General features: G+C 44.1%; 1 protein-coding gene across 2 annotated transcripts in view; it reads right to left on the minus strand.

Annotated features, from left to right (window-relative positions):
- Nucleotides 1-2,451: 2,451 nt before the first annotated feature.
- Nucleotides 2,452-22,782, minus strand: part of LNPEP (leucyl and cystinyl aminopeptidase) — a 117,170-nt gene continuing 96,839 nt past the window's right edge. For both annotated transcript variants that reach the window (XM_068247491.1, XM_068247492.1), the window contains exons 15-18: nucleotides 19,204-19,365; nucleotides 9,820-9,960; nucleotides 6,298-6,379; nucleotides 2,452-4,928 (exon numbers count right to left, since the gene is read on the minus strand). In XM_068247491.1, coding sequence (XP_068103592.1) covers nucleotides 4,761-4,928; nucleotides 6,298-6,379; nucleotides 9,820-9,960; nucleotides 19,204-19,365 — 553 coding nt within the window. In that variant the 3' untranslated portion in view covers nucleotides 2,452-4,760. The remainder of the gene's footprint in view (nucleotides 4,929-6,297; nucleotides 6,380-9,819; nucleotides 9,961-19,203; nucleotides 19,366-22,782) is intronic.

The following is a 22,782-nucleotide window of genomic DNA, read 5'->3' on the forward strand; positions in this document are numbered from 1 at the left end:
TGGGGTTTGGGATAGCAACAGTGGCTGGGCTGTATAGGCAGATCCAGCCTCTGTATGCAGATAACATTCTTTAAACACACCTCGGGTTCTCTTTAAGCTGGCCACTACCAATACAATCTTTCATCCAATCTTACAATTTCTATAATATGTCAACTGTCTAAATTATCCATTCAATATATTCAGTTTACCCTTATACTACATACATTTGGTAAAATTGGATGAAAAATATTGTATGGTTAGTGGCCACCTTTATACCCCACACCTGCTTGCAACCTTGCAGGCATTCTCATACCAGTGCATGTGCGCCATCAGGTCAGACAGTGAGAGGGTGCCAGCAAGGATGCAAGCAGCAGGGGACACGGAGGATTGTGCTTTACTCTGAAACTACCATAGACCCTAAACAGGCATGCAGCAGATCTGAAAATAGCTGCATGCTTGTTTCTGATGTGATTAAGACACTATTGCAGCCAACATATATCAACATGGGCATGGTTTAAAAGGAAATATGGCAGCCTCCTCATCTTTCCCACTTCAAATTCCCTTTAATGATCCTAAATGCTTAGAGCCAGTAGAAAGCTGGCTTATTACATGCTCAGCCTGATTCATAGTTTGTACTGATTGTGCAGGCCAGACATGTAACAAAAGGTTGATGCCCTGCCTATAACAATCTAGTTTGCCTTTATAGAATCCATCACAGGCAAGTTTTTTTTTTTTTTGTTTGTTTTTTTACACAGGTGGCTGCTCAGCAAGCAGTTACCAAGCAGCAGCAAGCAGTTGCTGACAGCAGAGTTTGACAGTCTTTTCACGGTCTATCAACTGCTCATGAAAAAGAGCCCTAAGGAAGTCCACTTCCAAACTAAAGGTCCTTAGGGCTTGTTCACACTACAAGAGCTTTTCTAAACGCTTTGTGATTTTAAAAGCTCTTTCTAATGTTATCCTATGTGAGTATTCTCACTGAAGCGATGTGATTTTGAAAAATCCCCAATAGGATTGCATTAGCAAGAGCTTTACAAATCATTAGTACTAAAAGACACTGAAGTGAAAAAAAATATGATCTGATTTGTATGTGTAGTACAGCTAAGAAATAAAACATTAGGAGCAGAGACATAAGTTAACCTTCCTGGCGGTAAGCCCGAGCTGAGCTCGGGCTATGCCATGCAGGAAGATATCTCAGCCCCTGGTGGGGTGATTTGCGCCATTTAAAGTGCTGTGCGCGCAGCTAGCACTTTGCTAACCGCGCGCACAGCTTCATCGCCGCCGCTCTGCGGCGATCGCCCGCACGCAGCGGCAGAAGAGCCCCCCCCCCCGCCAGAGCCCTGCCCGGACCAATGAGTTCCGGGCAGCGCTATGGGCTGGATCGGAGGCGTCCGACATCAGGACGTCAGCTGACGTCATTCTGATCATCGCCATGGCGACAGGAGAAGCCAAACAGGGGAGCGCGTTATATACGCGTTCCCCTGTTTGCTATTGATGCCGGTGACGATCGCACTAGAGGGACACATGCGCCCTCTAGTGGTGTTTCATGTAGCTACCCACTCTGGTAGCTTCACATGAAACAAAAAAAAAAATTATAAAATAAAAGGATTTTTGCCCATTTGGCAAAAAAAATTAACCGCCAGGGAGGTTAAGAAACCCCAGTTATCTATTCAAAAGAGCTATTGAGCTCCACAACTTTCAAAGTCGCAGAGAGCTCTGTCTTCCGGAGTTTGTTATCTCAAGTGTCTGGCACAGTATTTTTTTTTTGCAGAGAACAGTTCAAAAGTTCACTAGACTGCTCTGTAATACCATTTAGAATGCTGAGTAGTGTGTAAACTGCAAATATTAGAGAATGATGCAATGTTATAAAAGAAACTGATATAACTGAAAATAAAAAATTGAGAATATTTTCTTTGCTACTAATGTCCTAGTAATTCTCCATACTACACAACCAATTCATTATATCTTTTTTCACTTCAGTGTCTCTTTAAAAAGCTCTTGTAGTGTGAACAAGCCCTTAGTTGTGTTGCGGTCAAGTCGCAACAAAGCCAAAATGATGCACCACACATTGCGACCATACAGTGAGAAATAATTAAAGTATGCCTCACTGCCACTGTAAACGCACAAGTTAGTTTGTTAACACCAGGGATGATAGAGATGCAAGTATTGTGTAGGTTATGCAAATATATGAAGCTTGAAAATGGACCAATCAATTTAAACCTGGGTGGGACCTGACTGGTCCATATTCAAGCTGCATATATTTGCAGAAAAATTTGCAGAAATTCAGAAATATTTGCATATCATTGATCATCCCTAGTTAAGACAGCATATTTTTAGCTACTGTGTGGGAACCCACTGCTTTTGATGTGTAAAGCCCATACAGAAGAGCCCCAAGGGATAGCCTGAAATAGTGAAATTAGATTCTGTGAGAACAAGTTAATTTTTTTTTTCAGAAAGACCTTGTTTGAAAAAAGATTTTAAAAACATGTAATTTATTTTTAAGCCGGTAAAATTACATTTTACAAGGGGGCAGAGGTGGCACACACTGGAGGCCCCGGAGGGCAAAGAGGAGGGACAGAGACTTAAAGTGAGCTCTCGATACTTACCCATGGCTTCCTCCAGCCCCATAAGCACATGCGAGTCATTCGCCATCTTCTCATGGTCTGCCGTTCAGCCGCGAACAGCCCTGGTAACAGGCTCAGTCGAGTCCAGTCTGGGGCTTCTGCGCAGTAGCCCCGGATTGACGCAACTGAACCAGTTGCCGGGGTTGATCGGCAGACTGCGGGAGGACAGCAAGGGACTCGCACATGCTTATGGGGCGGGAAGTCCAGGGTAAGTATCAATTCTTTAGAAGTTTTGATCTCTGGTTTACTTTAACAGATTCAGGTTTAGAACAAACCTACAGTCCCCAACTCATTTGTTAACCTAGGACTACCAGTATTTTGTACATGAAGACAATTTTGTATCTCTGAAATGTTGCAACTCAAGTCATTTGCAAGTAGGGCAACTAATGTGAATATTTGAGGTTATGCAGCTGCAAACAGTAGCAAGACAGACTTTTGAATAATTTATTAACATGGTATCTAAACAAAACCTGAAAGCATTTTAGAAAATAACTGGCAGGAAGCAGACCCTTGTGCAGGACCCAAAGGGGGTATTCTCACACCTGCTCCTGTTATGGTGGGCAAAAACACACCATTCCTTACATGATCATAAAAGCCATCTCATCCATACAGATTTCTGTGCAAGAACTGTACTCAAATGCATAAAAGTAATGCAGCAATATCTTTAAGACAAACTTTTCAACATCAGTGAAAAGGTTCTACAAAGATTGTTAAAGCAATGACAATTCTAATGAATCTTAGGATCTCTTCAAAAGAGAAATGACAAAAACCTAATGATTCTGACACAAAGAAAAGCGCACTTTGAATAATAACCGAGGAGTAATTTTTCCCACTAAAGAACTCCAGGCAAACCGTATACGCCAATTGTCCAAACAGGCCAGCCGGTTACCTCGTATATATATTTCTAGCCTCAGTGTTCTCCCCAAGCGCTTTTAGCCAGGTGCTCCACCCAGATCATTTTGGTGGGCACCCAGCTGTCATTGGCTCACCTACTCATCCAGAAGAAGATAACAGTCCCTGCAAAACTCAGTCACACCCCACCTGGCTACTTTATGCCACCTAGCTGGAAATGTCTGTGGAGTCAGCTTGGTCCAGCAAGTCACTGCACTGCAAAGAGTAAGCAGATGGTACAGAATTCCATGATTGGCAGGTGGCCTCAATGTTCCCTAACACTGCATAGGCATCAGTGTTTGCATTTACCAGCCAATCAGCATAGAGGTGACACAAGAATTTAAGAGATCTGCATTGATATTTGAAAACCAGAGTATGGATGGCATAGGGCTAGTTAGAGACATGCGAATTCTAAAATTGTGCTAAATTTGCTACTTTTATACATATTTTTGCAGATTGGAAAATGGACCAAGTAAATGCAGCTGCTGCTTGGCTAAGTCCAGTTCCAAGATGCATAAAATCATATTTGCATCAACTCAGAACTTTTAGCATCTCACTGACCATCTGCATCAAACAAAATGCAATAAAAACAAAGTTACCTAACTGAAGAAGTGTCCCATGGATGTAAAAGTTTCATGTGGAGGAGTCAGCAGGCAGGTTAAAAAGTGCAACAGTGTGTCCCATCTATAGTGAAAGGGACACTGGAAAGTGGCCTGCAAACATGCTCTTCTAATATGATTAACAGTGCCAAAGAATCACAGTCAATGTACAAGTTTTATAAGGATTACAGACAAAAATGCAAGACCTGAGGGGGTAACAAAGGCATCTAGGCGCTTACAATTTTTCTTACAAAAAGATGTCCAGTGTTAAAACGTGACAACTGGTAAATGTAGGAAAGAAGTCCCATTCTCCATAATGACTATGGCTGTATTCGCCATTTACATGGTGCATCAATCCACACTCCTGCAGCTATAAACTGCTCACAATCTTTAAGGTGACTTGACAGTTTAAACACAGTGGTTTCAGAGATTGCTTTACTATTATTGCCACACAGCACAGCACTGCCCTGAGTAGCCGCTGCGTGGCAGTCACAGCTCCATAATAAATACAGTCTTCTTCAAAGCAGTCTGTTTACAGGATTTGTGTTTTTTTGCCCTGAGCTATCAATAAGCCTCCAGTAGTCCATACAAAAATTGCAGAATGCCGGTCTGTGCTTAAGCAATAGGTTAAAAAGATTTCATTTGAAACTAGTTTCGCCAGCTGATCACTTCATGGGCTTCCTGAGGCTATGGAGCCTTCTTTCGGCTGCAGCCACTTTCTGATGAGGTCCAGGTTCCTGTCCACCCACTGGATGTTCAGCTTGATGGTTTCGATGCTCTCCTTCACACACCACATGTCCTTGCTCTTGCCCTTAGTGGAGTTGAAGAAAGTGATAACCTGGAGTAGAAAGATGAATACACAATGTTTAATTTTCTACAAAGATATTACGCCAAAGTTGGCCCGGCCATGTGACAGAGTACATGTTCTCACATGTAGGAATTGTGTGGCGGTACAAAATTACATCTCATTTTATCTCGCTCTATACCGCATAACCAGCTCTGGATCATGTGACATGCACTGGGAGACAAAGATAGCAGCATAGAGCGTGTGGCTGTCAGAACGAACAGAGGAGGCCAGATGAAGTGATGGAAAAGGTAAACATTACATTGCTTCGCTTCAAATCAGTTTGACCAATGACAGACGAGTTTGACACTAGACCCTGATAGGCTATGCACATGTGGCCATTTTACTGGGGCCCCCTCTGCTCCAAGTGGCTAACCTTAAACACCCTACCCCTTAATGCCCAACACCCTCTATAGGTGCCTAACCCCACCACCTAATGCCTAACCTCAGGCACCTAACCACCGACCGTTGCAGCCAATTTGCTATAACCATCAAACTCTATATGCTTCGACTCGCATCACTAACCCAAAAATGACCAGCTGGGCCCTGATCACCGAAAGTTAACAGGCGTCTGAGATGCCTGCCAATCGTAGTGCTGAATTGACCTGATGCAACCTGGTGTCCATAACAATCACATGAGTGTCCTTGCTGTGGACACTCCCTACCCCAATGAATACAAAGTTGGTGTGTTGTAACCCTCTGAAGGCTTGGAATCAGGAGCACTGCCATACAGGATGTGTATTTGGCAGATTGTCTCATATAGTGATGAGAGTACTGGTAGTTTTACTATAGTCCTGTGATTGATTAGGTCACACAGGGCAACTGAAAATACAGAGTATATAGGCAGGGCATTTTCTTTGCAGGATATGAACCGACTTCCCACATAAACTAGGTACGGCAGCATGAGCATCTATTAATTGCATACTATCCACACTGCACATTCAGGAACCATGCTAGTAGAGCCTTTCTGCTCACTAGAGCTGCCATGATCTTTGTGGGTATAGTTGGGCCCCCAATACCTAAACACAATTTATCGTATATCGATTTAATTAAAGGCATCCTGGCCCTTATTCAATTCACGTTTCCCCCTAAATTTTATAAGAATTGTTCATCTTCTGTTTAAAAACTTTTCAGCACTTTTACAAAAAAACATTTGCATCTTCTTACTTGTACGTGGCTTAAAAGGCATTTTATTGATGTGGGCAAATATCACCTAGAAGAAAACCCGAATCAAATAAGGGCCCTTATGTTTTAAATTAGATCTTGTATTGACTTATGCATTGTGTGTCTATTGTTTGAGAAGCAAAAGAAAGCTTACGTAGGCTTCGATTACATAATGCACATAATGAAAGCAATAACCAACCTCATTTAAATACACCTCTGTGGAGAACTGAGAAGTGGTTCTTTTAACAATGCTCTGTATAGGGTATGATCCAGGTGGGAATCTACAAAAAAAAAATTAAAAATCAATATATCGGTAATAATTAGCAAAATTGATAATATGTAAACAATTGTACTTGTATCTATAGCATAAAAACTAAGTTCAGCTTCTGAGGGAAAACTCAGTGCCGTCACATGCAGGGAGGAGGGATTTAGGCGCTAGTCTTTAGAAACAATGCAGGAAACCTCATAGGAAAGTTCTGCTAATGTGATTGGTTGAACCGCACCCTCTCAAACTGCTAGGTTTCCAATAGGTTGTAGTAAACTACACCAACAGTATTCAGCTAATCACAACACTTTGTGCTGTAAGCGGGTGCTGTGATTGGAGAACTGTTCCCTAAAAATGTCCTGCTGGGTTCCCCCTAGACTAGCGCTGGGATTTATTAATCAAAACCAGGCAAGAAAAAAAACCCTCCTGTGCTTTGTACTAATTGAGTCCTTACTGCATGGGCAGAATTTGTTTTTTTTCCATTTGTGGAGGTAGACCTGAATCTCCAGCCCTGCTTTAGCCATTTTCATTATATTCACCATTGTACAGGGTGGGCCATTTATACGGATACACCTTGATAACATGGGAATGGTTGGTGATATTAACTTTCTGCTTGTGGCACATTAGTATATGTGAGGGGGGGCTTTTCAAGATGGATGGTGGCCATTTTGAAGTCGGCCATTTTGAATCCAACTTGTTTTTGCAATAGGAAGAGGGTCATGTGACACATCAAATATTGGCAATTTCACAAGAAAAACAATGGTGTGCTTGGTTTTAACGTAACTTTATTCTTTCATGAGTTATTTACAAGTTTCTGACGAGATACGAGATGTGTAGCACCTGAAGCTACGGATACTGGAAGCCTGTACTAGCATTTCTCCTGCGGTGTTGCTATCAGTGTGTGAAGAGTGGGAGAAGAGGGTTGCATTGACAATCCAACACAATGGGCAGCACATTGAACACATTTTATAAGTGGTCAGAAAGTTGTACATAACGCATGAAAGAATAAAGTTACGTTAAAACTAAGCACAACATTGAATTTCTTGTGAAATTCCCAATAAGTTTGATGTGTCCCATGACCCTCTTCCTATTGAAAAAACAAAAATTGGATTCAAAATGCCACTTCAAAATGTCCGCCATGGTCACCACCCACCTTGAAAAGTTTTCCCCCTCACATATACTAATGTGCCAAACAGGAAGTTAATATCACCAACCATTCCCATTTTATTAACCTCCTTGGCGGTAATCCCGAGCTGAGCTCGGGCTATGCCGCCGGGAGGCACCGCTCAGGCCCCGCTAGGCCGATTTGCATAATTTCTGTTTTGTTACACGCAGCTAGCATTTTGCTAGCTGCGTGTAACCTCCGATCGCTGACGCAACCCGCCGATCCGCCGCTATACCCGTCGCCACCCCCCCCCCCCCCCAGACCCTGTGCGCTGCCTGGCCAATCAGTGCCAGGCAGCGCTGTGGGGTGGATCGGATTCCCCTTTGACGTCACGACATCGGTGACGTCATCCCCCCCCCCCGTCGCCATGGCGACGGGGGAAGCACTCTAAGAGATTCCGTTCTTTGAACGGGATCTCTTGATCTCCGTTCGCCGAAGGTGATCGGAGGGGCTGGGGGGACGCCGCTCAGCAGCGGCTATCATGTAGCGAGACATTGTCTCGCTACATGAAAAAAAAAATAATTAAAAAAAAAAGGTATTTGCTGCCCCCTGGCGGATTTTAACAAACCGCCAGGGAGGTTAAAGTGTATCCATAGAAATGGCCCACCTTGTAGGTTAAGCAATCCTTCACATTTGTTACCTGAAGGTGGCTTACCTTGACTTTTCAATATGGCCTGCATCTCTCAGACTAGCAAGACTATGCTTCCTGTCATTTACAAGATAGTCATCAGTCACCATCATTTGCACAAACAGGACACTTCCACAGGCGCACCCCCCCCGAGTGGAGTCAAGTTTATTGATCTCCACCTGTCTGCAGTGGTTGGCTGCCTCATTGCAACCTCCCTATGCAAGTACCCTCAGTATACTATTTCTTATTTCACCTATTGAGTAACGCATACTGCGCCATTTGGGCTCCCTTTGTCTCTTTCGTTTAGGGTGACAGTCCACCCCCCCCCCCCCCCTTTTTATCACCATCATTTGCCAACCCTTCTCTAGTGACAACTATTAAAGGGAGTCTGAAGTGAAAAACTTATATCATGATTTGTATGTACAGCTAAGAAATAGATCAGTAGCACAGGTATGAGTCTAATATGGTTTCCAGCACAGGAAGAGTTAAAATAACTTCTGTTATCTATGCAAAAGAGCTTCTCTGAGCTCTGCGACCAAACTTTGGTCACAGACAGCCCTGTCTTCTGAAGCACTTATATCTCACTGTTTCTGGTTTGTTTAAAGTTTTACTGCAGAGGGAAGTTCAAAAGGTCATTAGCCTGTTCTGTTTTAACAAAAATGCTGAGTGCAGTATGTAAACTGCAGTTATTAGGAAATGATGCAATGTTATATTATTTTCAGGTATATAGCTTTTTTATTTATGAGACTATTTTCTTCGCTACGAATGTTCTATTAATTATCCATACTACACAACCAATTCATCATATACATTTTCGCTTCAGTGTCACTTTAAGAGCAAGATACAGCCATCAAGCTGGTTTCCTGCTAACTATAGGTGGGTCAAACAAGATTTGGCCTCCAGTAGAGATACTATAAAACCTGCTTCCCTGTAGCACAATGCAATTCTCTCGCTCTCTACAGAAGAGTGACACCTGTGATCTAGTGAATAACAAAGGCCCATGGGCTATATGTGACCCACCTCACAATTTTTTGAGATTGTAAGCGGTAAGAACAGCAGCACACTGCCTATCTATCTAAAGGAGCACACAAATGACCGTTTCTGGTAGAAACATTTTCAGTTTGAGCAGGAGTACAGTAACAACCTACACCCCCCCCCCCCCGTTAAACATTGGAGGGGGCCCAAACTCCTCCCACCTTCCCTGCATTACTGATTTAAAAAAAAACAACACATTTCCTTCCCGGCACCCTCCCCCACATTGTAGTGTAGCACAGTGGAGCAGTTTCATTTTCACCTGCTCCAGCGCTGCATCAGGGTTCCCGTTCAGGCAGCTACACGCTCTATACCGCATAACCAGCTCTGGATCATGTGACATGCACTGGGAGACAAAGATAGCAGCATAGAGCGTGTGGCTGTCAGAACGAACAGAGGAGGCCAGATGAAGTGATGGAAAAGGTAAACATTACATTGCTTCGCTTCAAATCAGTTTGACCAATGACAGACGAGTTTGACACTAGACCCTGATAGGCTATGCGCATGTGGCCATTTTACTGGGGCTTAGTGAATGAAACCAGCCACACGGTTATCTATAATCAGAATTTTCAAGCAGTTTTATACAACACTGCAGTGTAGACTATAACAGATCCTCAACACCAATACTTACTTTTGAGTGATTTCGTCCCACTTTTGCTTGACAAAGTTCCAAGCCAATATAGATCCTACAACATTCTTGCTGACAAATCTGATAACTGTGGCAAAATCCTGTGATCTGACATGGTCTCCACGTAGACCCTCTTCCATCAGCCTGATGTGCATAGGAAAAAGGAAAAAAAGCTGAAAGTTGCAGTACTAGAATTTTAGTCGTTTTTAGCTGAACTATGCGCACAAGTACAATGATTTTTAGTAAACTTTTTATGTATTCTGCACCTGTCTTTGTAAAAGGTTTCTTGCTTCCTCACAGGTCAACTGCAAATACAGAAGTGGCTGCCAACCAGCAAATCTTCAGGTGTGAGGGCAAGGGTGTTCAGAAAGTTCTGCCAGCTAAATACAAACACTAGGCAGATTGTTTTAATGTTTGGCTGATCTGTGGATGTCCTTTTCCACCAACAGCTCCTACCAATCAAGGGTCAGCCCAGGTAGTGACTGATCTGCATTTACATCGGTCAGTTTCATATACAGCAAGCCGCAATGCAGTGTTCTCACATGGTCCGCATTAAACTTACTCTGCAATTTGCAATAACAGTTCGTCAGTGGGATCAGACAAGACTAGCCCTGACACACGACCCACCAGTTCTTGGAAGCACTTTTGAGAACCCCAAAATCTCCAGGCATTTTGGAGAGCAACAAGTGCCACACTGTGGTGGCTAGACTGTTCAGCATTTTTTCTAGATAACCTCCAAGAACAGTTACTTGCTGGCCAACATATCCCACTCTGGTAGATGCCAGTTTAACAAGATAATGTTATGGTGTGTGTCAATACAAGACAAATCACATTAAGGGCTCACATTTTGGCGATCAGAGCTTTCTGAGATCACAGTGTGTCTTAGCCCTTCAAGTGTTTTTCTCCTTGTGGACTAAAAGCATGCTCAGTAGGCAGTAGCAGTGTTAGAGTCTTGCCAGAGGACTCCTTGCTGAATAGGTGCTGGCTTACTGAACAGGAAGTGGAGAGATTTGAACCCAGGTCTCCTGTGTCAGAGGCAGAACCCTTAACCATTATCCTTGTTTTAACACGAAAAAACTGCAGAGGAGCCAGCAGTGCATCCTGGGATGCGCAAGTACGCAAAGATAAACAACCTAACAGGTGCTGGATTGGTGATGCACTGCTGCAACTGTCTAGCTGCTCCGATTTGCCCCATGATAATCAACTGCATAAACCGCACATCAAATAATGCAACAGTCCATCAATATTATATTAGATGTCTACAGCAGATCAGATGCTTATGCATTAGTACAATCCTTTGTTAACTTCATGATTTATAAACACTGCAGCTTATAGGGAGAATTGAAGCAGTTAATCTTTTATCAGGGTCACCACAGAATCAGCATTTCTACACAGCAGCTGAACATGACTCATTACTAGCTGCCCACCACTAAGGCAAAGCTGAGGCATAGAGATCAGCAGCCTTCTTCCTGTAAACTGCTTTCAGTTTGGGCATTAATACAGAGGAGCTTTAAAGCTTACAAAGAAGCATACAATTCAAAAAGGATTCACAATGGGCATAAAACTTCTGTTCTCAAACAAGTCCTACACCCAAAGGCTCGTTTCCACTAGGGGCGATTCAGAGTTTCTTCGCACAGGAAATAGAAGTCTATTGAAACCAATAGGCCGCTTCAAAATTTGCTGGTGGGGTGTAAAAAAAACAAACGGTTGGTCATCATGAAGATTGGGGTGTGTACTCACATCAGAACAAGTGCCAGCAGAGACAGATGTCGGCACAAGTGAAGATGGGCCCTAATGAAACCCAATTAAAAATGCTTGTTCATTAATATGTCTGAAAATGATCCAAAGTTGCATATTTGTTAGAAAAAATAATGAAAACCTGTGACTTCTGTATCTGGTGACCCACCTCTGAGCAGCAATAACTGCTGAAAAACAACTTTTTCCCGCTCACTGGGTGGAGGGGGAAAAAAGAAAAACACTGGGAGCAGTAATACCAAGCCTGGCTTGGGGTTGCCGCCGGGATGTATAGGGAAGCAGCACATGCTTATCGGCAATTGTTGTCTCTCTCCTTCCATGGATCCAGACACTTGCTGCCTGTATTCATCCAGTGCTCGGAGGCTCTTGTTCGTTCGTGTGAGATCGCCATTTGCCACATGACCACAGACTCCAAACTCACCAGGGGTAGGGGTAGAGCACCACCCGGACAGAAGGGAGAAATGGAGCGCTGGATCTCCGGGATGAGAGAGAGTGCAGTGGCCAAATTTGTTTATTTTGTGAGTCTAGTGTTAGTACTCTATAGTCCTGTTTACATTGTACAACGTTCTACCTACACATTCTCTTCAGGTCTGTTGTAAATCCATTAGAATCGTGGTTCTCAAACTGGGTGGCATGGTGCCCCGCGCAATCTGTTCCTGTCACTTATAATGGGCTTTTTCAGGTTTCTGAACTAATGGCAGCCATCTTCCTGAAGACCAAGAGCCCATTAAAGAGAATCTGTATTGTTAAAATCGCACAAAAGTAACATACCAGTGCGTTAGGGGACATCTCCTATTACCCTCTGTCACAATTTCGCCGCTCCCCGCCGCATTAAAAGTAGTCAAAAACAGTTTTAAAAAGTTTGTTTATAAACAAACAAAATGGCCACCAAAACAGGAAGTAGATTGATGTACAATATGTCCACACATAGAAAATACATCCATACACAAGCAGGCTGTATACAGCTTTCCTTTTGAATCTCAAAAGATCATTTGTGTGTTTACCTTCTGTCCCCTTCTTCTCTCATGCACTGAACATTACAGGCTTCCTGCAGACAGCTCTGCCTGTGCCTGTGTAATTCCTCAGTATGTGTCAGCCAGCTACTTTCACAGCCTAACAGAGGAGGATTTTTATCCAGCACTCTTCTATCACTGATAAGATAGCAGAGACGCTGCTGGCTTATGTAAATAAAACACTGGAGTGTGCATAGAGGAACAGACCGACACGGAAGAGTTGGCAGCCTTCCAGACACAGGCCGACAAGTCTGACAAGGGAAAGATACATTGATTTATTACAGAGACCGTGATGGTACAAAGTGCTGCAGTGAGCCAGAACAGATTAGAATAGGTTTAGGAACTTGTAGGATGGTAGAAAAAAAGTTGTAATTTTTGTTAGAGTCACTTTAATAAAGGAGTGCAGTGGGGACAAAGCATGAAGGGAGGCGTAGAGCTCAGCCATCCAGTAGTGCATGTTGCTAAACAGCATACAATGCGCGCATTCAGAGCAGGTAGTGAAGCCGCATGGTGGATTATATCGGGGAGGAATTCAGTAGTGAGGAGCTGGAGACTGGGCTAATAGGAGTCAGGGCTGGTGATTTGGGGGGGGGGGAGGCAGTGTCTGGAGCAGACATACTGCTTACCCTAACCGCACCAAGCACTTTATGAACATGGTATGGGAGGATTTTAGTGAAATGATTGCTGAGGGTTGGGCATTTAATGCGTCTATGTATGCGTGTGATTGTGTGTGATTATTTTGCTCTAGGATTGTGGGGGATGGGCCTCAAATGGTGGCATCTATGTGTGGGGGTGACGTGATTCTAAAGGATAAATCTGTTTCTGTGAGGGAGAGTGCGTTTGTGATGGATGATTGTGTGTGGTAGGGCTGTATGTAATGTAACTGGTGATGCCAATTGGTGTGTGTGGCTTCAGCCTCAGTTTTGGCGGTAGATCACTGCCCCATGGGGGTGCCTCAAAAAGATTCCAAAAACGCCATGGGTGCCTCCAACCGAAAAAGTGAGAACCACTGCATTAGGTTATGCATGTACAGTAGCACACCAGTGTGGTCCATAGCCCAAAAAAAACAGTTCAGAGGCACGTGAAGAATGTTTAAAGCCTGGGACCCACTAGCAGTGCTTTCCTAAGCGCTAGTGATTTAAAAAGCTTTTGCTAATGCAATGCTCTGGGGGATTCTATATAAAATCCGGTGCTCAAGTGGGATCACACCCATAGCATTATATTAGCAAGAGCTTTTCAACTCATAGGCGCTTGGAAAAGGCTTCGAAAAGTGCTGCTAGTGGGTCCCAGGCCTAATAGATCCCCTCATAGGGCATAGATTTTAGATCTAAAACTACCAGCATTCTCATTCATGTTGGCAGTAAAAGGCTTTGCAATTGGAAGCCACAGACCAACTTGCTAGGAAGCTGATGCACTACACCATTGGCCACCAGAAACCAGTTTCATATAGCTTTTACACTTCCTGAGCTTTGCCAGGAATGAAGATAGTCTTGTATGTGGCTTTCCCCAGGTACAAAATAATGTCTATTCCATGTTGATAGCAGTAGAAGTCAAGTGTACCATAAACAGAGTAGTCAGAGTTGAAGGATTTATGTACCCACTCCACAGCCCTAATAGCTGGTTGTAAAACTGTTTCCATTGATATGAACTGAATACAAACCAAAGCCCAAGTGCATTTCCAGTGATGAGAAAAGAAGGCAGCCCAGAGCCCACGTGTGAACTGAGAACACTGCTTTTTAAGTCAGCCAGTGTACTGGGCAAACCATTTACAAGTGAACATGAGAACTATGGCAGAATTTGACAATTTCTAAATGTGTGACCAATCACAATGGCCTGGATACTACACTGTCAGATGGACACCAACGTACCCGCTCCCATCTCAGCGAAATAACTGGTAACTACTAAAGATAGTCAATGAGATGCAAATGATTCTGCATCGCATGCAAATTCAATGTCAACTGTATTCAACTTGGAATAAGGCGAATCCTATGCACTTTTGGCCATTTCTAACTGAATTCCCAGCTACATACATTTTTTATTCATGCACAATTAGCATGTCACTGACAATCTGCGCTACGCTCACGAGGCTCTCCTTTCAGACACCAGTCCACAGTACTCAGCATTCTGTCAATTCCCTCCAGGTTTCTATGGGAGATAAAATGTGCATGGTTGCCATTAGTCTAGGTTAAAGGGAATTTTAGCAGTAAAAACAAAAATAAGTTACCAGGGGCTTCCCTCAGCCCCCTGCAGACATCTTGTGCCCGCATCGGCTCTCACAATCATCCGATCCCCCGCCGTGGCTAAGTTTAATTTTCGACGACCAGTGTGTCTGCGCAGTACACGTACATGTGTACTGCGCATGCGCAGGACGGCCACAGTGACGGGAACACGATCGAGCACTGGCAAACTGAACTGAGCCACGGCGGGGGACCCGGCCAGGTCCACCTTAAAGAAATTTTGGGCCATATTTACTAAAAACTGGTAAAGTTGCCATGTACAGGGAACGTATGTAACTAAAATTGTGGTGTGCCCCCTGCACACAGCAACTCTACTGATCTTTAGGTAACATGACCCCTTGAGACCAAAAAATAAATTAGGGGGGAGGGGATTGGGTTTGGAGGTGGGGAAATTTAAGCAAGTGAATGTCACCAAGATTATGATGCCTAAATGTAATATAGAAGTTTTACATTAAAGGGCTCAAAAGGTTAATTTGGCATGTCAAACACTACACTGTTACACCATGCAATTTTCACTTGAGATCCTAACTCAGCAGGTGAAAAGATCAATATTCAGATCTAAAATCAATCGCATGTACAAGATATAGCGTACACATGTGACATGCGATTGGATATCAGGTGAAAATGAAGTGAAAGTACATATAAACTAAACAGCCACTATTTCAATCGATTTTTTTTTCAGCACATCCAATCTGCTTCCAATCGACAGATAGATTCAGAGCTTGTGATTGGTCTCTGGCAATTAGTAGGCTGTATATTTTGTTGCCTGATCATATCGGATTTCTGATCGAGAAAATTTGATGTAAACAATGCACGTGTATACCAAGCCTTAGTGACATGTACTCTAGTTTAAGGGAGATAAGTGCAAATAAATAAGAATTTCGGGGAGGTTGGGGGGCAGATATTACAGATTCAGTCATCCACCAATGCAAAACCATTCCTACACATTGCCATTAACACAAGCATGGTTTCTGAATGATAAAAATGCTGCATTAAATAAGATTTCCTTTTAGGTGAAGACGACGTGATGAAACATGACATGAATAATTTCCCACAAACTGCAGCACATCTGGATTTGATTGCATTTACCAGGGGGAATTTTTATACTACAGAAAATGTCACAAGGTCTGCTGGATACTTTTACTGGCAGGACAGAGAGCAACACTTTTACAGAAAATGTTAGCTTTAAAACAGATTCAGTTGAATTTAGCAGAAAATCACGCTGGTCATTGCTAAGAATTATATATTCTCTGAAACGCACCATTCAATAAACAGCTACGTGCGTATTGGTTCTTCTTGGCTGCGTCAGTCTTGAAGACTTACTTGAATTTCTGTTACTTGAATTTGTCGTATAGGAACACATTGCTTAAAGGATACAGGAGGCTGAAAGCACAAATTGGTCTTTACGTAGGGCTTCCTCCAGCCACTAGAAATTTGTCACTCGCCGCAGTTTCAAAGTCTCCTGCTGCCCCCTCTGCAGCGGCCACGGACCAGGCCTGGACGGCAGTTTCTGTGCAAGCCTGGGTGTGCGCATGTGTCGGTCGCAGACAAAGTCTCAGGTAAATAAAGACTCACTTATACTTTTAGCCTTAAAGAGAACCTTAGAGGGATACGAAGGTTTCCTTTAAAACAATACCACTTTTCACTCCTGCTGATCTCTTTGGCTGCAGTAGTGACTGAATCACACGCATGAAACAAGTATGCAGCTAATCCAGTCTGACTTCAGTCAGAGCACCTGATCTGTATGCTTGTTGAGGGGCTGTGGATAAAACTATTAGAGAAAGGATCACCAGGAGAGTTGGGCAACTGGCATTATTTCAAAAGAAAAAAAATCCATATCTTTCTCAGTTTCGGTTTCCTTTAACTTCTTGCTGAACGCTCCAGGCCAACTGGCACGAACACAGCGGCAGCGCCAGGACCGCACAACGCCAATTGGAGTGAAGTCCTGGGGCTTAGATTGCAGGGGATCGAGCGTGCATCCCCGCTTGCATCATCAGCCTCCCAGCGGTGATCGCTGCTAGGAGACTGATAGATGGGGAAACAGCAGTCTATTTACATGGTACAGCCCTGCGATCTATGGCAGCGTTGTACTTGAGACAGCTGTGTAACACTGCTGTTGTCCTGGGAGGCTCAGGAGTGATCCGTTGTCATAGGCGAAAGTTATGTTGGTGGGCAGAAAAGGGGGAAGGGGGGGAGTTACTTGTGTGCCGGGTTGTACGGCCCTGCAGCGAGCCCTCAATCACCGCCAGGTGGGCTCCACATGGAGGTGATTGACAGCGCCACTCGCGCAGTACAGGCCGACCTGACGTCATCGCCAGGGACCGGGACGGAGCTGCGGCGAACGGCTGACGGCAGAGCTCCGGCGAGGGACATGCTGGGAGCTTGGGGCTGGAGGAAGCCACGGGTAGGTAGCGCTTATTTTGTTCATATTGCCTGATAACTCATTTAAAGCCTAATCTGTTAAAAAAAATAGCCTGGTCACTAGGGGGTGTAAGCCTATGGTCCTTAAAGAGAAACTGTGAGCAAGAATTGAACTTCATCCTAATCAGTAGCGGATACCCCCTTTTACATGAGAAATCTATTCCTTTTCACAAACAGACCATCAGGGGGCGCTGTATGACTGATATTGTGGTGAAACCCCTCCCACAAGAAACTGAGGATCAAGATCCTGGCAGTTTCCTGTCTGTGAACCTTGTTGCATTGTGGGAAATAGCCTTTACAGCGGTTTCCAACTGTCAAAAAAGCATGCAGCAGCTACATCACCTGCCAGCAGTAAAAATGTCACCATGTGATGCATGTCAATGTAAATCAGGGATTTAAGAGATTTTACAATGGGCAAACACTGACTTAAACATTTATACATAATTATTGTAAAAATGAAGCACTTTTACATTATTTTCACTGGCGTTCCTCTTTAAGTGGTTAAGCATCCTTTAAGGCCCTGTTGAGAGTGGAAACTGCACTGTGTTTCCTGTATTAACAGGAACAAAAATGCAAAAGTCACTACACAATATGCGGCCATTGTATCGCATACAGTCAATGAAACACATGCTCCACTGCCACTGTTAATGCACGAGTTATGCAGTAACACATTGCATTGGGATACTGTAGTCTATTGGACTGAATTGTACCAGATGCACTGAACATTGCACAGACTTGCTATTGCAGTGCGACTTTATGCATTGATGAGAATAGGTAAGAAAAGGCCACAGCACAGTTTGAAGATAAAATTCAGCCTTTATTGGTACATCCAAAAGACAGGCGGGCAGCCTTTCAGGCACAGGTCCTGCGTTGAAGCCCCTGTAAAGTCGCACCACACTGCCCGCCCCACTGAACGGGGCCTAAATTGCCAGCTACAACTTAGCTAAAGAACTAGATAAACTCATTCTTAAAAAAGCATTGGCCTCAATTCACGGAGCTTTATCAAACACTTTATCAAACGTTTGATAATTTTCCTCATGGGTAAAATCTAATTTTGAATTCACTAAGGTGATAGATTTATCGAAAGTTTTATTGATGAAATGATCAATAAATCTATAACACCTTAGTGAATTCAAAATTAGATTTTACCCATGAGGAAAATTATTAAACGTTTGATAAAGTGTTTGATAAAGCTCCGTGAATTGAGGCCATTGCTGCCGAGACAAAACATTTCAGCTTTCATTCAAACTTCATGTTAATAGTATGCAGCTTGAGCATGCACAAGTCAAAATAATATCATGCTGACTGATTGGTCCAATTTCAAGCTGCATACAATTTCGATTAACGTGAATAAAGTTTAAATTTGCATGTCACAGACTATCTCTGATCCTCAGTCCTCCATTCAGGAATCCATCGCACGCAAAAGCCTTGCTGACCAATGGCGGAGAAAGTGTGCCCCACAAATCAAGGCATTTGTATTTTGTTTTGAAAAATATTTGGCAGGTGTAATTCTTTTAGGTTGGGCCAATCCCATAAAGCAACAATAAACCATCCCCATGAATGCTTGTCTGTTGCACAGGATCCATTTTATTGTTTTTTTTGGAGTAACTATGAAGTTCAGTTGACTAGTGAGGCGACATACAGAACTGACATCACGGCCTGTGCTACTCAAAACCCAAGCCAAGCCTGTGTGTTCCTACTACTGCACAAACGGTGGGCCTAAACTGCTCTACAACCCCACACTTTACACCACAGAACAAGCAATCACTCATCTGACATTACCAAAATGGTTACTAGGAGCACGGCTTGTATCAAAACCTTCCATCCGGTATAAAGGACATTGCTCTACGTGGCCCATACTTGCAAGTTTGGCCCTCTAGGTCCTCTAGGCCCTCTAGGTCTTCTCTGTACACAAATAAATGACAAAGCATCCAGCACAGATCAGAAAAGTTAATACATACCAAAGCAAGTTATTGCCAGAACTGCTACTTGCAAGAGCCTCCAGCATCTTCAACTTTTCTGCTTCATACAAGGATGTGGAGTACATTTGGAAGATGTAAACCCATCCGTCCTGTGTCTGAGCTCCAACTTTTAATACAGTGGCCATAACAGCTGTTGGAAGACTAAGAAAAATAAATTGTGAATTACTTTCAAATCACAAAAGTGACATCAGTCATCTGCATCTTGCATTAGACACATACCCAGCTATAGATGTATGAGAGTTTAGACTACTGCACGTTCATTAGGTGGGCTCCCTGAGGGTGGGTGATCTGTGTGGACTCAGCGAAGCCCTGAGCTTCATAAAGGCTTCAGTCTGCACAACACATTAGAACATTTATGTCAAACTTTGGGGGGCTGTAGATCATTTATGTCAAGCCTAAAGGGGGCTGTAGGAAGCCCCAGTAGGTTTCTTCTTAGTGCCCATTTCACATACACTGAGGCCCAGTGCACACCAAAACCGCTAGCAGAGCCTCAAAACGCTAGCGGTTTTTGGAGCAGATTTCAGAGGGATTCTAGGCATGTTAAGAGACGTTTTCTAAACATGCCTAGTGTTTTTGGGAGCGTTTGTGTGTAGCAGATTACAAATATTGTTACAGTAAAAGCTGTTACTGAACAAAACCCCTGGAAAACCGCTCTGATCTAGCGTTTTCCAAAGCGGTTTGCGTTTTTCCTATACGTGCAGCAGAAAACCTCAAACCGCTGGTGTGCATTATCCCATTGAAATACATTAGCCAAGCATTTTCACAGATGGATGCGGTTGGCAGATTGCTGGTAAAACCGCTCGGTGTGCACTGGGCCCAAGTCAGTTTTCGGCACCCCTTCAATCATTAAGAACTTGTTCCCAATGCAAATCACAAAAAATGTGCGTTTTACATGAGCTTGTTATGCAATTTTGGGTGACCTGCATGTTCCCCTTTAATTCCCCTGCATTTACCTGTTACTGTCCAGAGGGAGATTCTGAAATGAAGCACAAACTCAGGAGAAATGTGTCCACATCACAAGCTTTAACTAGATCTAAAAAAACCCTCTGGATTTACTCTAGCGGCTTTCCATTTCAATATAGTGTATACAGCACTGATCTCTTCCTTTGCACATTACAGAGTCTACAGTTATGCCCATGTCTCAGGAGTACATTAGCTAATCCCTACCCCAGGTGAATGATCCAAACTGAGCATACAGTCAATTTGAAGGAAACCACTTTCTCAGCATCAGAAGGAAGCAGTCACCATCAGCAAGGCCGGGCCGGTTTTACCCTTTTCGCATTGTGGTGCGATGCTCCTGTCACATCTCACCCAAAAAACCCTCACATGACCCTGCGTCACTGTCAGAGTGTGCCGACAGAGTTCTATGCATATTCCCATAAAAAGGATCTTTGGCTGTAAAAACGAAGCTCCACCCCTGGTTGTGATAAGCCCTGCCCCTTTCTGCAGGAAGCCCCACCCACACAGGAAGTCCCTCCCCATCTTGGACACTTTGGAGCAAAGAGGTGCCATACAGGAATCCTAGTGTAACCATCCCCACAGCTGTGTGGTAGCAGATAAGATAGTGTCTCTGACAGCAGTGACCTCTCCCTTCCCCAGCATCCACAGGGACCTCTCCCTCCACCTAGGACCCATACAGACCTCTCCCTCCCCAGCATTAGCACTGCAGTGATCCTGCCTCCCCAAGCACCTACACTAACCTCCCTTCACCCAACACCTACATTGACTTTTCCCTCCCCCAGCAGCACCCTTCCTGTCCCCAGCAGCACCCATAGTGACCTCCTGCTCTCCTAGCACCCCCAATGACTTCCCCTTCCTGCAGCAATCATACTGAGGGCTAGTTCACACTCGGCATGCCGCTAGCCTGCAATCGGCTCGCGCTTTAAAAAAAATCTTGCGATTTTTGCACTTGTGATTCCCGTTCAATAGTATAGGAATCACAGCACAATCGCCCCCAAAACACTGCATGCAGCGCGTTTGCGATTAATCGAAATTGCAACTGCTGCATTGTGAATGTATCCATAGGGATACATTGCAGCAGCGCTTTGCTGATCAGCAAAGCGCACAAGAATCGCCCCAATGTGAATCAGCCCTGACCTCTACTTTTACCAACATCCACACACCTTCCCCCTCCATAGCTGGCATCTAGTACTCGTGCTCACATGACCTCAAGTACCTGCACCCAGGCCTTACATTGCACCAAATACACCTGCACACAGCCTACACATGGCCCTCACTATCTGCACTAAGCACCCACTTAACCAGTAACCACACCCAAAGTATCTGCATTCAAAACCCATGTGACGCCCAAAGCCTAGCCCTAGCCAGCACCTAGTACAGGCATGGCACCAAGTATTCGCACACATCTCACATCCAGTACGTGCCCCCAGCACCCACATGACATCCAGTACATGCACCCAGATCTCACATGGCACCAAGTACTTGCAAACACCTGCATGACACCCGATACCCAACCATAGCCAGAACCCACATGGCACCCAGCATCTGCATTGTCAGCACCCACATGACAACCAATACCCCCTAGCCAGAAACGAGAAGGAGCATGGGGGGAGGGAGGGGGGGGGTTGGAGTTGCGAGGCCCCTTTTTTAAATCCTCCAAGTGACGTGCGGACTCCTCCCGGCTCTACCCTGCAGCTCACACATGCCTGGCTATTTACTATAGGACCAGAGAGAGGAGAGTGATCATCTGAGCTGCGCACCAGGACAGGTACATTTTGAAAACGACATGCTGGTGGTGATCTTAAATTAAACACTCCAAGGAAAAGAACACGAGTGGGAAAGTCTTTCCATAAGGAGTGGGGAACCTGGTAATGCCCCAAAGGTGCTGTAAGGCCACTGTGACACTGGCCCACCGCTGTTGGTGAGTGCGAAATTCACAGGGTGGTACTGGTGGAGGTGATAAGAGTGGATTTAAATCTGAAGTTTGTCCGTGGAGCGCAATCTGGAGGGGTATACGTTGTTGGATTGATGAAGTAGCTCAGTTTTTAAAGCAGAAGCGCACCAGGACTATAAACTGTTGTAGTTTCTCCCACATAATAGGATTGTGGACTATATTGATCATATTGATCAGGAACTGGTGTATAACAGATCATATTGATATTTTAAAAACATCTATTGGTTCAAGCGCTGTATTTTTTGTGAAAATAGTTAAGGGTTTTCAGTCTGGATTTGAACAAGTCCAGGGATGGAGCTGTCCTGATCTGTTGAGGTATGGAGATCCAAAACGTAGGGGCAGCATGACAGAAGGCTCTGGGACCAAACGTTTCCAAGTGGACTCTGGGTATGACTTAAGGACCCTCTGCACGGCCCTGGAGGAGACCCAAGCCTGAAGAGCATTCAAACTCCATGCATTTCATGACCCTTGCTTCTGAGAGCCTAAATGCTGCAAGGCAAAAGAGCTATCCAATATGCCTCCCGCCTATGAATTCATCTACTTGCCTATGACAACATCGTTCCTTATAAGAAGGTTCTACCCACTATTGTGGTGATGGATTCTGATCTATATGTTGACAGGCATTATAAAATAGGCTACTGCAA

This window comes from Hyperolius riggenbachi, chromosome 1, assembly GCF_040937935.1.
Source record: "Hyperolius riggenbachi isolate aHypRig1 chromosome 1, aHypRig1.pri, whole genome shotgun sequence".
Lineage (NCBI taxonomy): Eukaryota > Metazoa > Chordata > Amphibia > Anura > Hyperoliidae > Hyperolius > Hyperolius riggenbachi.